The 18,540-nt window shown below is 40.2% G+C and overlaps 1 protein-coding gene across 1 annotated transcript; it reads right to left on the bottom strand.

Moving 5' to 3' along the window:
• Positions 1-11,633: 11,633 nt before the first annotated feature.
• Positions 11,634-12,128, bottom strand: LOC130690531 (uncharacterized). Its single transcript, XM_057513540.1, has one exon. It carries the CDS (start codon positions 12,126-12,128, stop codon positions 11,634-11,636), a length of 495 nt encoding a protein of 164 aa, XP_057369523.1.
• Between the last annotated feature and the right edge of the window lie 6,412 nt (positions 12,129-18,540).

Here is an 18,540-nt window from a genome sequence, read left to right as displayed (position 1 = left end):
CATCCAGTTGTTAAATTGCTCATCGCGGACAGGCACGTCTCACTTAAATACGCCGGAGTGAAAACTACCCTCTCCGATTTAAGAGAACGTTTTTGGATTATTAAAGGACGTCAGCAGACTAAGTCAGTTTGGCATGACTGCGTCAAGTGCCAACGGCTAACTTCGCCGCCATTCACAGAAGTAGCTGCATCTCTACCATTGAATCGCTTGAAACAAGCGAAAGCCTTCGAAATCACGGGTGTGGATTTCGCAGGGCCTTTGTATTACAAACACCCAATATCGCGTAAGAAACGCAAGCAAGCGGAACTTACGACCTCCGTGGATCCCCCACAAACGGATGATCCAAGTATGGAGACTCCAGCAGAGCCTCCAGCCATGAAACAAACGGAGGAAAAAGAAAACCTCCAACCGGACGACTCAGGCAAGAAGAAAAAGGGTACAATCAAGCAACCCAAAAGTTATGCCTGCTTATTCATCTGTGCGGTGACTAGGGCCGTCCACCTGGAGTTAACTAAAACCATGTCAGCACGTGACTTTCTCCTAGCTTTCCGAAGATTTTCGGCTAGGAGAGGCAACGTGTCTGTCATGTATTCGGACAACGCACAAACATTTAGGTGCGTTTCCAGACACTTAAAGGTCTTGAGATCCGATCCAGGGATCCACGACCCTCTAGCCATGCGAAAAACCGAGTGGATCTTCTCCGCCAGCCTAGCCCCATGGTGGGGAGGCTTTTGGGAACGCATGGTTAGGACAATGAAAGACCTACTACGGCGTTCCAATGGCCGTGCGTGTCTAGAATACGATGAGTTGGAAGTCAGTTTGATCGAGACAGAAAGCGTAGTGAACGCAAGGCCACTCACTTATGTGGCAGAGGGGAGTGATGATCCACTTCCCATCACTCCAAATCAATTTCTGAACAACAGACGATCTAATTGCACTCCGCCGGAGCCAACAATTAACCTACTGACTCCCGACCCAACCAACGCACGACTCATCGAGATGGACCGTCTACGCAGAGACTACGTCAAGGACACTTGCGAGCGATTCGTGAATGACTACTTACTCCAAGTAGACAATTTTCACTGCAAAGGAGGGCCTGGACGCAAGATCCGAGTAGGCGAAGTTGTCATCATCCACGATGACAACACAAAATGACTTATGTGAACAGTCGGTGTAGTGAAGGAGCTGATTTCCAGCCGAGGCGGGTTGATTCGATCGGTAACGGTCAAGACCCCTAATGGGAACTTGATTAACTGAGCGATTCAGTCCCTACACCCCCTGGAATTACGCGAGGACCAGCCCGACGACGTTGAAGCACTACCCGCGCCGGAGATAGAGCCGGAAGAAAACACAACTCCATCCGTGTCAGCCGCCAGCCCGGTCGAAGAGAGAGAGCCGTGGAGCACGGACTCTGGTGGGGAGTGTGTTGGGAGTATATTAGATTCCCAACAGAAGACGACGTGGTCTGGACGCCGCACGAGGCTGCCCAGCCGTTTTAACGCTTTTGAATTGGGTGGTCCTCGATAGAGGGCCACCATTGTACATTTTCTTGTATGTAAGCCCCGCCCTAGGCCTATTGGCCGTCTCGCAAGAGAGGGCAAGGGGCAGTCAGTCACAAAATACATCTCCTACGGTTCACAACAAGTTTCACCAGTGCCTCCCGTGTGTTTCAATTCTTCAACAACAATTTATTAAAGGTAAAGTCAGAGCACGGGCTGACTATTCCCTTCAAATATAGTGTGATATACTGAATATCAATATCTATATTCAAACAGCATCAAATATACGTATATTCAATGTGAAAATAGTTTGATACAGTGAGTTTCAATATCTACATTCAAACAGCATCAAATATATGTGTATTCAAGGTGAATATAGTGTTATAGAATCAGTTTCATGATCTACATTCAAACAGCATCAAATATAGGTGTATTCAATGTGAATTTAGTGGGATACAAAGAGTTTCAATATCTTCATTCAAACAGCATCAAATATACGTGTATTCAATATGAATATAGTGTGATAAAGTGAGTTTCAATATCTACAATCAAACAGCATCAAATATACGTGTATTCAATGTGAATATAGTGTTATAGAATCAGTTTTATGATCTACATTGAAATAGCATCAAATATACGTGAATTCAAAGTGAATATAGTGTTATAGAATCAGTTTCATGATCTACATTCAAACAAGATCAAATATACGTGTATTCAATGTGAATATGGTTTTATAGAATCAGTTTCATGATCTACATTCAAACAGCATCAAATATACGTGTATTCAATGTGAATATCGTGTGATGAAGTGAGTTTCAATATCAACAATCAAACAGCATCAAATATACGTGTATTGAATGTGAATATAGTGTTATAGAATCAGTTTCATGATCTATATTCAAACAGCATCAAATATACGTGTATTCAATGTGAATATAGTGTGATACAGTGAGTTTCATGATCTACATTCAAACAGCATCAAATATACGTGTATTCAATGTGAATATTGTGTTATAGATTCAATTTCAAGATCTAGATTCAAACAGCATCAAATAAACGTGTATTCAATGTGAATATAGTGTTCTAGAATCAGTTTCAATATCTACATTCAAACAGCATGAAATATACGTGTATTCAATGTGAATATAGTGTGATACAGGGAGTTTCATGATCTACATTCAAACAGCATCAAATATACGTGTATTCAATGTGAATATACTGTTATAGAATCAGTTTCATGATCAGCATTCAAACAGGATCAAATATACGTGTATTCAATGTGAATATAGTGCTATAGAATCAGTTTCATGATCTACATTCAAACAGCATCAAATATACGTGTATTCAATGTTAATATAGTGTTATAGAGTCAGTTTCGTGATCTACATTCAAACAGAATCACATATACGTGTATTCAATGTGAATATAGTGTTATAGAATCAGTTTCATGATCTACATTCAAACAGCATCAAATATACGTGTATTCAATGTGAATATAGTGTGATGAAGTGAGTTTCAATATCTACAATCAAACAGCATCAAATATACGTGTATTGAATGTGAATATAGTGTTATAGAATCAGTTTCATAATCTATATTAAACAGCATCAAATATACGTGTATTCAATGTGAATATTATGTGATACAGTGAGTTTTATGATCTACATTCAAACAGCATCAAATATACGTGTATTCAATGTGAATATAGTGTGATACAGTGAGTTTTAATATCTACATTCAAACAGCATCAAATATACGTGTATTCAAGGTGAATATAGTGTTATAGAATCAGTTTTATGATCTACATTGAAATAGCATCAAATATACGTGAATTCAAAGTGAATATAGTGTTATAGAATCAGTTTCATGATCTACATTCAAACAGCATCAAATATACGTGTATTCAATGTGAATATCTTGTGATGAAGTGAGTTTCAATATCTACAATCAAACAGCATCAAATATACGTGTATTGAATGTGAATATAGTGTTATAGAATCAGTTTCATAATCTATATTAAACAGCATCAAATATACGTGTATTCAATGTGAATATTATGTGATACAGTGAGTTTTATGATCTACATTCAAACAGCATCAAATATACGTGTATTCAATGTGAATATAGTGTTATAGAATCAGTTTCATGATCTACATTCAAACAGCATGAAATATACATGTATTCAATGTGAATATAGTGTGATACAGTGAGTTTCAATATCTACATTCAAACAGCATCAAATATACGTGTATTCAATGTGAATATAGTGTTATAGAATCAGTTTCAATTTATACATTCAAACAGCATCAAATATACGTGGATTTAATGTGAATATAGTGTTATAGAATCAATTTCATGATCTACATTTCAACAGTATCAAAGATACGTGTATTCAAAGTGAATATAGTGTAATAGAATCAGTTTCAATATCTACATTCAAACAGCATCAAATATACGTGTATTCAAAGTGAATATAATGTTATAGAATCAGTTTCATGATCTACATTTCATTAGTGTGATACAGTGAGTTTGAATATCTACATTCAAACAGTATCAAATATACGGGTATTCAAAGTGAATATAGTGTTATAAAATCAGTTTCTTGATCTACATTCAAACAGTATCAAATAATACGTGTATTCAAAGTGAATATAGTGTTATAGAATCAGTTTCAATATCTACATTCAAACAGCATCAAATATACGTGTATTGAATGTGAATATACGTGTATTCAAAGTGAATATAGTGTTATAGAATCAGTTTCATGATCTACATTCAAACAGCATCAAATATACGTGTATTTAATGTGAATATAGTGTTATAGAATGAGTTTCAATATCTACATTCAAACAGCATCAAATATACGTGTATTCAATGTGAATATAGTGTTATAGAATCAGTTTCATAATGATCTACATTCAAACAGCATCAAATATACGTGTATTCAATGTGAATATAGTGTTATAGAACCAGTTTCATATCTACATTCAAACAGCATCAAATATACGTGTATTCAATGTGAATATAGTGTTATAGACTCAATTTCATATCTACATTCAAACAGCATCAAATATACGTGTATTCAAGGTGAATATAGTGTGATAGAATCAGTTTCTTCATCTACATTCAAACAGTATCAAATATACGTGTATTCAATGTGAATATAGTGTGATACACTGAATTTCAATATCTACATTCAAACAGCATCAAAAATATACGTGTTATCAATGTGAATATAGTGTAATAGAATCAGTTTCATGATCTACATTCATACAGTAACAAATATACGTGTATTCAAAGTGAATATAATGTTATAGAATCAGTTTCATGATCTACATTTCATTAGTGTGATACAGTGAGTTTGAATATCTACATTCAAACAGTATCAAATATACGGGTATTCAAAGTGAATATAGTGTTATAAAATCAGTTTCTTGATCTACATTCAAACAGTATCAAATATACGTGTATTCAAAGTGAATATAGTGTTATAGAATCAGTTTCAATATATACATTCAAACAGCATCAAATATACGTGTATTGAATGTGAATATAGTGTGATACAGTGAGTTTCAAACAGCATCAGATATACGCGAATTCAAAGTGAATATAGTGTTATAGAATCAGTTTCAATATCTACATTCAAATAGCATCAAATATACGTGTATTTAATGTCAATATAGTGTGATCAAATGAGTTTCAATATCTAAAATCAAACAGCATCAAATATACGTGTATTCAATGTGAATATAGTGTTATAGAATCAGTTTCATAATCTACATTCAAACAGCATCAAATTTACGTGTATTCAATGTGAATATAGTGTTATAGAACCAGTTTCATGATCTACATTCAAACAGCATCAAATATACGTGTATTCAATGTGAATATAGTGTGATATACTGAATTTCAATATCTACATTCAAACAGCTCAAATATACGTGTATTCAAGGTGAATATAGTGTTATAGAATCAGTTTCACGATCTACATTCAAACAACATAAATATACGTGTATTCAACGTGAATATAGTGTGATACACTGAATTTCAATATCTACATTCAAACAGCATCAAAAATATACGTGTTATCAATGTGAATATAGTGTTATAGAATCAGTTTCATGATCTACATTCAAACAGCATCAAATATACGTGTATTCAGGGTGAATATAGTGTGATACATTGAGTTTCAATATCTACATTCAAACAGCATCAAATATACGTGTATTCAAGGTGAATATAGTGTTATAGAATCAGTTTAATGATCTACATTCAAACAGCATCAAATATACGTGTATTCAATGTGAATATAGTGTGATACAGTGAGTTTCAATATCTACATTCAAACAGCATCAAATATACGTGTATTCAATGTGAATATAGTGTTATAGAATCAGTATCATGATCTACATTCAAACAGCATCAAATATACGTATATTCAATGTGAATATAGTGTGATACAGTGAATTTCAATATCTACATTCAAACAGCATCAAATATACGAGAAATCAAGGTGAATATAGTGTTATAGAATCAGTTTCATTATCTACATTCAAACAATATCAAATATACGTGTATTCAATGTGAATATAGTGTTATAGAATCAGTTTCATGATCTACATTCAAACAGCATCAAATATACGTGTATTAAATGTGAATATAGTGTTATAGAATCAGTTTCATGATCTACATTCAAACAGCATAAAATATACGCGTATTCAATGTGAATATAGTGTGATACAGTGAATTTCAATATCTACATTCAAACAGCATCAAATATACGAGTATTCAATGTGAATATAGTGTTATAGAATCAGTTTCATGATCTACATTCAAACAGTATTAAATATACGTGTATTCAATGTGAATATAGTGTTATAGAATCAGTTTTATGATCTACATTCAAACAGTATCAAATATACGTTTATTCAATGTGAATATAGTGTGATACAGTGAGTTTCAATATCTATATTCAAACAGCATCAAATATACGTGTTTTCAATGTGAATATAGTGTGATATATTTAGTTTCAATATCTACATTCAAACAGCATCAAATATACGTGTATTCAGGGTGAATAAAGTGTGATACATTGAGTTTCAATATCTACATTCAAACTGTATCAAATATACGTGTATTCAATGTGAATATAGTGTGATACATTTAGTTTCAATATCTACATTCAAACAGCATCAAATATACGTGTATTCAATGTGAATATAGTGTGATACAGTGATTTTCAATATCTACATTCAAACAGCATCAAATATACGTGTATCCAATGTGAATATAGTGTTATAGAATCAGTTTCATGATTTACATTCAAACAGCATCAAATATACGTGTATTCAATGTGAATATAGTGTTATAGAATCAGTTTCATGATCTACATTCAAACAGCATCAAACATCCGTGTATTCAATGTGAATATAGTGTGATAAAGTGAGTTTCAATATCTACTATCAAACAGCATTAAATATACCTGTATTCAACCTGAATATAGTGTGATACATTTAGTTTCAATATCTCCATTCAAACAGCATCAAATATACGTGTATTCAATGTGAATATAGTGTGATATAGTGAATTTCAATTATCTAGATTCAAACAGCATCAAATATACGTGTATTCAATGTGAATATAGTATTATAGAATCAGTTTCATAATCTACATTCAAACAGCATCAAATACACGTGTATTCAATGTGAATATAGTGTTATTGAATCAGTTTCATGATCTACATCAAACAGCATCAAATATACGTGTATTCAATGTGAATATAGTGTTATAGAATCAGTTTCATGATCTACATTCAAACAGCGTCAAATATACGTGTATTAAATGTGAATATACTGTTATTGAATCAGTTTCAATATCTACATTCAAACAGCATCAAATATACGTGTATTCAAGGTGAATATAGTGTTATAGAATCAGTTTCATGATCTACATTCAAACAGCATCAAATATACGTGTATTCAATGTGAATATAGTGTGATACAGTGAGTTTCAATATATACATTCAAACAGCATCAAATATACGTGTATTCAATGTGAAGATAGTGTAATACATTGAGTTTCAATATCTACATTCAAAAGCATCAAATATACGTGTATTCAATGTGAATATAGTGTTATAGAGTCAATTTCAATATATACATTCAAACAGCATCAAATATACGTGTATTCAATGTGAATATAGTGTTATAGAATCAGTTTCATGATCTACATTCAAACAGTATTAAATATACGTGTATTCAATGTGAATATAGTGTTATAGAATCAGTTTCATGATCTACATTCAAACAGCATCAAATATACGTGTATTCAATGTGGAAGGAAACAAAAATGAAATACAAAGTCTTCTTCTAGCAGCTGGAGATGGTCCATCCTAGGGTGTTGGCAGGTTTGTGTATGCCTTTTTTGTTGCACACAAGACCTGATGGTGCTTCGTCTGTGTTACACAACGTTCAACGTCGAGGATGGGGGCAGTCTGTGGTCTTAGTGTGCCCGGCGACGGCAGTTGGGACGAAGCAACCAAAACACCGTCGCTGGGCAAACAGGAGCTCCAATTTGTCCTTGTTTGTGAGGAGCATGAACTCCTCACACTCCGTTGTCTTCTTCCGGCATGGAGTCGGTCCCAACACGTGAGACTTCAGGAAACACAAGATGATCGGAGTATGAAGGGGGGACAAGAACGTAGGACGTGTTGGGGTGCGACCGGCGTGGCTATTGGGGCGTCGGGTTCCGACTCCCGAACTTTGCGTACAGAGACCCGATGAATTTGCTCATCGAGTTCTCTCGCTCAGTTCGAAAGTGGACGCGCACATTGTCAAGATCATCCGAGTACTTGGCGATCTCTTTGTCGATCTCCAAGATGGCCAGCTGGCAATAATAAACTATGTCTACTAGCTCCTTTTTCGCACTGATCAAGTTGTTCACTGTGTCTTTCAGATTTAGCACACACTCCTCCTCCCTTTCCCGGCTTTCTTTTATTTTCTCCTTTACTGATGCAGGCGATGGAGGTGGATAATCTGCCATTTTAAACGTTAAACGTGGAGGTCACAAGCGCACATACTCACTATAAGAAGTTGGGTCGACTGAATGCTGTCTGCTAGCCTAATAGGTTAAACAGTTTCCAATTTTCCAGTGTTACTAAACAGCAAGCGACCTTACTTTTGCCCTTTGCCCTATATTTGAACTTGAATATAGGTGGCGTTGAGGGCAAAGGTACTTCTTGACTCTTCCACCAGGTTTGAAGTTGCGATGCTCCTACATTGTTTACAGTTGTGTGTTGACATTACGATTATACTTGTTACAGCTACAATTTTGGTTTTACACGGGGAGCTACTAATTGTAGCTCCAGCACAGACAATATTTACAATTTACAATACTGAATTTAAACGTTTACGCTGTGGAAAATTTCTTTTTTTCTTCTTTTGCGTAAACCTCTTGTTCTTTGGCTGCAACCATGATACACAATTTTGCCACCGGCCGAATACATGGTTTTGGATGATTGTGTAAGGTTCTCATAACCGTTTATTATACCCCAGTACAAGTGCACACAGTGACAGAGCAAAGGCAACTCCGATTAGTGGTTAAGAAACACGGGTTTATATACCAGTAAGGGGCTACAGCAGCGCACGTCATGGTGATAATTAGCATCACGCTTAGACGGCGGGAGCGTGACAAGGTCATGGCGCGATGGCTGTATACCACGCGCCATACCCAACTCCGTGTCATGGAGGCGCTGCGCTAAACATACTCAGAGCGGCTCCTATTCGATAGGTGGTGACGTAGTGTGTACACTACGCGTCGCACCTACGTCAAGGATAGCATAGGCTACCGTCAAGTATACATGAAAGTGTATATTGACTCATTACAATTGGTAAGCTTTACTTTTACCACTCGAACAACATTATCCGTTGCATTGGGAATAACTTCCAACACTTTGCCCATCGGCCACTGCCTACGTAAAGTATTTGGTTCGATTACAAGCACTAGATCCCCCACGGTGACGTTAGGCCTATTTTCTTGCCACTTTCTTCTCTCGGTTAAGTGGGGAACGTATTCACGTAGCCATCTGATCCAAAAATGCTGAAGGATGGCTTGACTTTGCTGAAACTGCTTGTTGGTTACGTTCAGATCTTCCACGTCGGCCAATTGTAGGGGCAAGTATGGACGAGCTCCACCGTGTAGGAAGTGATTGGGCGTTAATGGATCCGGGTCTTCTGGATCCATACTAAGATGAGTTAACGGACGGGCGTTTAATAAAGCTGCCACTTCAGCAATTACAGTTTGTAGCACTTGATCCGTGACGAGGCAATTTCCGATACTTGTCTTCATTGCCCGTTTGCAGGATTGTACAATCCTTTCCCAAACACCACCGAAGTGGGGCCCATGGGGCGGAGAGAAATGCCACTCAATTTGTTGACAAGCCATTAACGTCTGAAGTTCTTCGTGCTTGGCAAGAAGTTCTTCTAGGGCTTGTCGTAACTCTTGCTCGGCAGCGACAAAGTTTGTCCCATTGTCGCTGTAAACGACTTTGGGTTTTCCACGTAGGCTAACAAAACGGGAGAAGCAGAGTAAAAACTCCTCCATACTGAGCCCGTTGGCCACTTCCAGGTGAACAGCTCGCGTCATAAGGCAAGTGAATAGGCTGACCCAACGTTTTTCGTGTCTTCTTCCCCGACCACCAACTCTTACGGTCAAGGGTCCGAAATAGTCGATCCCTGTGTACGTGAACGCCACCAGATGTGGTGTCAAACGATGGGCTGGTAGTGAAGCCATCAAAGGAGGACTAGGTTTTGCCGACGTGCGCTTGCAGGGCCAGCAGTTGTGAGGACAGATTTTACCACTTTACGTCCAGAAAGTATCCAGTAGCGAGAGCGGAGGTCCGTCAACAATCTCTCCGTCTTGACGTGAATGTTTCTAACGTGATAATCCCAAATTATCCTTTTCGTTAGAAGTTGAGATGCTGGCAGAAGTATGGGGTGTTTAGCTGCATAGTCGATCGGCGCTAGAAGTATACGTCGCATCTGTCCATCTTCATCCAAGAAGGGTTTGAAGTTGCGAAGTTTGGATCGGAGTGGTAGCTCCAGATTCTTGCGAAGGGCATAGACTCCTTCAGCAAAGGCCAATTCCTGCGCTCTTACGATGCATTTTGTCAGCGATATTACCATTTCTTCTACTGTCAGCTCTCCGACCATGGGTTTTTCTTCACGTAATCTTGCTCTGACGTTGTTGATAAATCTTGTAATCCAGGCCAGCACTCGTTGAATTTTTACCAAGCTGGAAAAACGTGCAACGCATCGGTCGATGGCATGGTTCTCATCTTCCGTTTTGACTGCCAAGACGCTAATCACGTTTACGTCTCGTTCCTCAGGCTCCTTGATTTCTTCCCAGGTGTACCATTCTGTCGGGTCCAAATTCAGGAACGGAGGTCCTTGGTGGAAATAGGCCAATCCGTCGACGTCTTTTGGGTCGATACCCCTACTACAAAGGTCTGCAGGGTTTAAATCTCCGGCAACATGACGCCATTGTCGACGAGCCGTGTTTCGGAGTATCTTTCCGATGCGGTTGTTGACGAAGACTTCAAATCGGCACATCTTCGAGTGGATCCACCGCAGCACTGTTTGCGAGTCTGTGTGGAAGGTTACTTGCCTCAAATCAATTTCTAGTTCACGACAAATCGTGAGAGCAAGGTTGAGGCCTTCTACTGCCGCCTGTAACTCCAAACGGGGAATGGTGAGACCTTTTACCGGTGTGACGTGCGTTTTCGACATGACGACACGTTGACGGAATGGTCTTCAAATACAGTGCGGAAGTAGGCTACTGCTCCGAATCCTTTGGAGCTTGCATCCGTGAAGACGTGGAGGCACTGTTGAGTCCATCTTCCTCGTTTGAAACGGAAGCACCTCTGTACTGAGAGCGACTCCAAATTTTCCAGATGATCGTACCAGCAATAGAAACGTTGACTCAATGTTTCCGATACGACGTCATCCCAACCGATCCGTTCTTCGTTGGTCCAGATGTCTTGGAGTAAAGACTTCATCACGAAGATAACTGGTGCAACCAGCCCCAACGGGTCGTAGACGCTAGAGATGATGCTTAGGAAGGCCCGCTTCGTGAGTGTCACGTTGTTTGGCGGCTTCGAATCTTGAAAGTCAGCATATCTCGTTCGCTGTCCCACATTACTCCCAGCGTTCTTTCGACGGGAAGTTTCTCCAAGTCCAGATCTAGAGTTGGTGACGCGAGGCCAAACTCTCGTAACGCAGCTAGCACCGTTCTCGATGATGACGTCCATTTAGTCAAATTGAAGCCGCCTAACTGGAGAAGGGACTTCATTTCGCGGAACCGTTTGATGACCTCGTCTTCGGACTCGAAGGAGTCTAGATAATTGTCGACGTAGAAATTACGTCGAACGCTATCGGCTACGTCTGGGAACTGGCTGCGGTAGTCATCGGCCGTCCTGTTGAGGGCGAAGAGGCAGCTCGTCGGGGATGATATAGCTTCAAATACGTGTACCGTCATCTGGTACGTTAACGGAGCTGAATTACTGCCAGGCGTTCGGTAGAGAATTCGGAAGGCTGCCTGGTCTTCTTCCGGGAGTTTCACTTGGTGGAACATTTTTCAATGTCCGCTCCGACTGGTGCAAGGTTACGGCGGAAGCGGATGAGTACACCAAGCAAGCTAACGAGTAGGTTGGGTCCCCGAAGCAAATTTTGGTTTATCGATGTGCCACCAAACTCAGCAGCTCCATCGAATACAACGCGAACTTTGGTCGATGAGCTGGATTGGCTCACGACCCCGTGGTGTGGTAGGTACCACGTTTTGTTTGTCTCCGTCTGGGCTTCTTGAGTCGTTAGGAGCCGGGCGTGTTTTAACCCGATGTATTCCTTGACTACTGCATCGTACTTCTGAGCAAACTCCTCGTCTCGATGAAAACGTCGTTCGAGAGCGTAGAGTCTCTTCAATGCAGCTGCCCAATTGTTTGGGAGATTTACTTCATCGGCTTTCCACATTAGGCCAACGTGATACTGGTTACCAATACGTTTTACTGACGATTCGAGGATGCGTTTTCCACGTAGATCATCCTCGGATAGAACGGGTGGTTCTATTTCTACTTCACTGGCCTCAAGTTGCCAGAATTTCTTCACCAGCTCATTTAGGTCTTCGGAACGTTCCTCGATGGCCAGATGAGCGATGAACGGACGTCCGTCTTGCGGTGGACCTGTTTGTCCACCCAGACACCAACCAAACGGCGTCTTGAAGGCGATGGGCCCAATCGTTCCAGCCGGCGGCTTGATGGAAGCTACATGATCGTGGGCCTCTGCGACGTCGATTCCTATCAGCACGGTCACGTCCTCTTCTTGAACAGTCGGGACGGACATTCGACATTTGCATTTGACAGTCGGGACGTCCATGACTCCAACTGTCGAGGGTCGATCGGCGAATTCGGCGTCACCTTCAAATTGTCGACGGCGTAAGCGTGTTTGACTTCAAACTGGCTGTTGCCATCACGAGACGTTAGGGTGAAGTTTACTACGGAAGCCGTAACGTTAGACATGGCTCCGTCATACGAGACGACGTTGATGCGTTTTGATGGCCCAACGAGTCCCAACTTTCTTACTAAGTCGCTCCGAATCAGCGTGGTGTCGCTTCCGGTATCAAGGAAACCGAAAGTGTCGACCCACATTTTGCCAACTCCAACACGAACCGGTACGATCTTGAAACGTACGCGTTGTTTTACTGTTTCCAGATGGGTTAAGGTCCCAAGGAAAGCTGTCGAAGGTGGCGCTGATGGAGCAGTTGGATCCGCTAGCCTCCTCAATGGGATGAATTTGGATCCGTGAAGCAAGGTGTGGTGTCGGTTTCCAGTACAATCAGCGATCGTATAGCTGACGTCCCTGGGACATTCCTTGCGTTCGTGTTTTCCCGTAAGACATAACAAACATCTTCCGGACTTGAATACCTTCTCAGCCCTTTTCGTGGGCGTGAGAGACATGAAGACGTTACAGGTTGAGAGATGGTGGCTCCTGCCATTACATACAAAGCATTTCCATCTTTCCGTCTTCTCGGCTGGCATCTTCCCCGATGTTGATCGGCTCCTTGGGCCGAGGCATGGTTGCTGAAGATGTTGACGCCGCTACTTTCGAACCTTCCATCGTCGATACGTGTCCAATGGTCGACATGTGTGGGAAGCTGGGTCTCTTGACGGGCTTCCTTTCGTCGAACTTTACACCTTTGGACGTCGACGTTGGTAGAGACTCGAATACATTTTTCCCATGTTGCTTACTCGTGGATTTTAACGTCACCCCAGTCGTCTAAGTCTAGAACATTAAGTTCTACTCCTGTCATTTTCCTTTTTTCGTTCCACTTATTCTTGAGGTAGGGCGTAAGTTTTGCTTCAAGGGCCATCAACGTTGTACAACTATATAGCTCATGGGTATACTTCGATTTTGAGAGCGTAGCTACAGCTCCGTGCAGACGGTTTGCGAAAGTCTTGAGGCTGGCAGCATCTACGCTCTTCAATGGCGGAACCTGTAGAAGGTCTTCGAGGTACGTCTGATCCATGATTTCAGTTCGGCCGTAGACTGCGTCCAAACGTTCCCACACCACGGAGTACATTGTTCCGTCGTTAAGACATTCACCGACTTCGTTTCGTACCTCTTCGGCTAGCAGCTCCTCCAACATGAAAATAGGTACCGGAGAATCTTCGTACTCTTCATACAAGGCCTGGAATTTAGCCTTGAATCGCGCGTAGTTCTTCGTATTGCCGTCAAATGGCTGGATCTTGAAGTTGGGAGGTTGTAGTCGACTGCAACAGCTGCTGTGAGGACGGTTAACTTGACTGTGGGGTTGAGAACGTTCGGAGTGCTCATCTTCGTCGTGATCCGTAGGGTCGCAAACGGACGTCATCGTGGCCATCGCACCTCGCCGCAGGTCTCGTGGAGATGCATCGGCGGCGACCAATCTTCTGCGATGACGAACAGCATCCTCCATCGTGCGTATGGGTGACAGGGCTGGAACATCTTGACGTGCTCGTAATACTGGCGATCGCTCAGGAATTCGTTGATTTTGAATCGTTCGGGGTTGAACTTTCATTTCGTCTACTTCCGTTCGAAGGTCTTCGATTTTAGCGGACAAATCCACTTTAACCGCGTCAATTTTCTGATCCAAACCGTCCAATGTTTGATGTGCTTCCCCGACTAACGTGTTGTTGGCCGCGATATCTTTGGACGTGATTCTTGAACTGTCAATGAGCTTACTAAGTTGTTCGCTCATACTCCTTAACGCCTTGTTGAGGGTTTCTGTGATGGAAATTGTATTTGCTTCCATCTGGGTCCTTGCCGTTTCCAACTTCAATTCCAGCTTTAGCATCTGTGCTTCTTTCTCCAACTCCCCTTGGGTTGATTTTTGGAGAAGGCTGGCTGGTTTAGTGTTGGTACGCCTTTTTTCAGATAGCGTGGTACTACATGTGATGTCCGAAGCTGATGTCCCAATCGAGCTGACGGACTGACTTGAGGAAGTGGCGTAGCAACTTGCGAATTTGATAACTTCAACGTGATCGGTTTCGAAGTCTACTTCCCACCTGTCACATCCTTGACGTTGTTGTTCAGTCAGGCCGGATAAACTTTCTGTATAGTGATAGTGTATTGCTTTGACTTCTTCGTATAAACGAATCAATTCGTCACGCCATGCGGTTACTTGTAACTTCTTTACTCTGATGGCTCCCATCTTGTGGTCTTCCACTGCCTTTCTGAGTTGTGTCGTTAACTTCGTGTGGGCCGCCTTTCTCTTCCCACGTTTCTTCTTGAGATCGTTTTCGGGAAGTAATGGCCGTTCACTCTTCTGCCGTTCAGGTTTCGATGCGTCTACCATTGGGTTCGGGCCGTGTTCCCAAATGTGGCCAATTTCCATATTTTCGGCTTTGGGTGCGGCTTCACTCATGACGTAGAAACGTTGTTTTAGGCTGATAGAGTCTTAAGTTTAACGGATGTCGATGATTCACGTAGGTACACCGATCTTCTTGTCAGATGGCAAACGCGTGGTGGACAGGTGGGTGCCTTCAGGCTGGAGTGGACGTCTGCCAAAGGTTTACAGGGAGAATACCCGACAATTTTAAAATCAAGCGAGGGTTTTACTAACGAGGACGGGAATTGCACGTGTTCGTCAAATCCCGGGTTTCGGCACCATTTGTTGCTGACTCCAATGCAAAAGAGTTGGCAACAGAGAGAGGATGAAGGATGAGAGATGAGGGTGAATGAAAATGACGATGAAGTAAAACAAAAGAATGCTTTATTGCTGGACAAAACGCTTGATTTGAGAGGACAAAGGGGGAAGCAAAACGAAGACGGGACTTTAAACTAGACAACAAAAGACTGGATTTGAGAAAAAGAGGCGAAAAATGACTGTCTGGGTCTACTACGACTACAATACTAACCCTTCCCGTGGAAAGGGGTAAACAAAGAAAACAAAAAATGGGCACACAATACTAGGCAGGCCCGTGCCCCCTACAGCCCTGCCCGCAAGGGCAGCACCGTAGGTGACAAAGTTTCAATATCTACATTCAAACAGCATCAAATATACGATGTTATAGATTCAGTTTCATGATCTACATTCAAACAGTATCAAATATACGTGTATTCAATGTGAATATAGTGTTATAGACAGGGTTGGACTATCGCGATAGTAAAAAGTATCGCGATAGTATCGCAGTATCGCGATACTACCGGTACCGGTATCGCGATATTTCTTTTTTAGAAGTATCGGTACCGGTATCGGAACATAAATTTTGACTTGCGATCCCGATACTTTTAATATGTGGTGCCATCTAGGAGTAAAATTTATGACTATTTTTTCTGCCGACAGATGGTTCTGCTATAACCTAAAATCTTCTTGTTATCACGTCGCATCTTCTGCTGCAGCCGATTTCCTGACGTCACATTGTTACTGTCAGTTCAGAATTCGATCTTCTGCAAAGAAGTGTCAAGTATAATTTTCGTACATTTGACATGCCTCCAAAAAAATCCAAGTAAGTTTTTACAGATATTAGTTGACAGCATATATATCTTTACATTTTGTATTTTCAGGAACGTGAAACGGAAGTTGCAAACGAGCGACTCTTCTGTTAAAAAAACTTTGAATTCCTCAAAACACAAGGTTTCCATGAACGATATGAACAAAGATTCATTGCCTGCAGAAAGTAAGTTCAAATTATGTTCTACGGTCTTCAATAGAGATTACTATTGCCCTTAATATATATAGGTTCATAATTGTTCGATCAGCTAAAGTCTCTATCACACCCTGCTCAACATTCCTCGACTCAGCTACCCAGTTAAATGTGTCTGATGATCTACCAGGTAAGAAAGTAAATGAAAATTTTGCTAGCGTACTAGTAGGATATTTTAATTTTATATTAATAAAGTGGTGGGACCATGAAATTAATGGACGTTGTTCTTCTTTTAGATGCTACAGAGGATGTTGCAGATGGAGATGTCTCCAATCTTTCCAGCTGTGAATCAGTGGCAGTCTTACGCAGCTTTAGTGTCCTTGGTTTCTCCAAAGCCATCGTTACCATCATCAGTCTCCCAGGCAGAACAAATTACATCAGGTAATTAATGATATAATATTATATTTCAAAAAATTTAACTAAGTTTCATTTCGTTTCAGATGGCAAGAAAGAGGCCCTGCCATATCCAGAATCCTTAATAAAATATGTTGGTCCTGGCAAAACCGACAGAAATTCCCGCTATTTGTGCCTTATTGGTGAGTGTAAAATGAAGATCCGATACCTCTCTGCCGCCAACAACTCCAGAGGAAATATAAGAAAACACATAGCGGTAACACTTCTGGTTTCACTATTTCTTTTACTATAATAAGTATTACAATGACTATGGGTTTAATTAACAATGGGCTTTTGTTTTTAGAAAATTCATAAAAAGGCAGACCTTGAAAACTTCAACCAACTGTGTTGTGAAATAGATCAGGCCCATCAACTAAATTTACGAAAAACGCCGGAAGTCTCCGAACAGCAGAACAACTCATCGAGTCAGCGGAAATATTCATTTTTTGGCTGTCCCACAAAAAGGAAGAAAATGTTTTTTCGGTCACTCAACGTTTCGACTTTTAAAGACAATTGTGGTAAGTTGTCGCTTTTCTTGGAGATCCATCAACTAGTATTTCGAGTTTGACGAAATACTCGTCAATAAAAGCGATGTTCATTAAATACAACGCACCACTGCCTTCGTCGGCCTCAGTCGAAAGGCTTTTCAGTGTCGGCGAAAACATTTTTCGTCCAACGAGGAATCGTCTTTCTGACGCAAATTTTGAGAAAATGTTTTTTTGAAAATGAATAATGATTTACAATAAAACTAATGCAAAATATATACTATTGTATTTATATTTTGTTGGTGAAATGATAAGACAAAGCGTAAGTCCCAAAAAAACTGCGATAGCTGAAATGCTGATCAAGGCCATCTATCGAAAATTTTAATTAGTTATAAATTTCACTCCTAGATGGCGTTTAGAACGAAAAGTATCGGTATCGGTAACGCATACGATACTTGAAAAATAGTATCGCGATAGCGATACTATCGCGATATATTTTTCGAAATTGAAGTATCGGTATCGCGATACCGATACTTTTTCCTAGTATCGCTTCCAACCCTGGTTATAGAATCAGTTTCATGATCGACATTCAAACAGAATCAAATATACGTTTATTCAATGTGAATATAGTGTGATACTGTGAGTTTCAATATCTACATTCAAACAGCATCAAATATACGTGTATTCAATGTGAATATAGTGGTATAGAATCAGTTTCAATATCTACATTCAAACAGCGTCAAATATACGTGTATTCAATGTGAATATAGTGTTATAGAATCAGTTTTATGATCTACATTCAAACAGGATCAAATATACGTGTATTCATTGTGAACATAGTGTTATAGAATCAGTTTCATGATCTACATTCAAACAGCATCAAATATACGTGTATTCAACGTTAATATAGTGTGATACATTAAGTTTC

This window comes from Daphnia carinata, chromosome 5 (assembly GCF_022539665.2).
Source record: "Daphnia carinata strain CSIRO-1 chromosome 5, CSIRO_AGI_Dcar_HiC_V3, whole genome shotgun sequence".
In the NCBI taxonomy this organism is placed as follows: domain Eukaryota; kingdom Metazoa; phylum Arthropoda; class Branchiopoda; order Diplostraca; family Daphniidae; genus Daphnia; species Daphnia carinata.
Note: the sequence above shows the minus strand (reverse complement) of the source record. Positions and strands in the feature narration are given on the sequence as shown.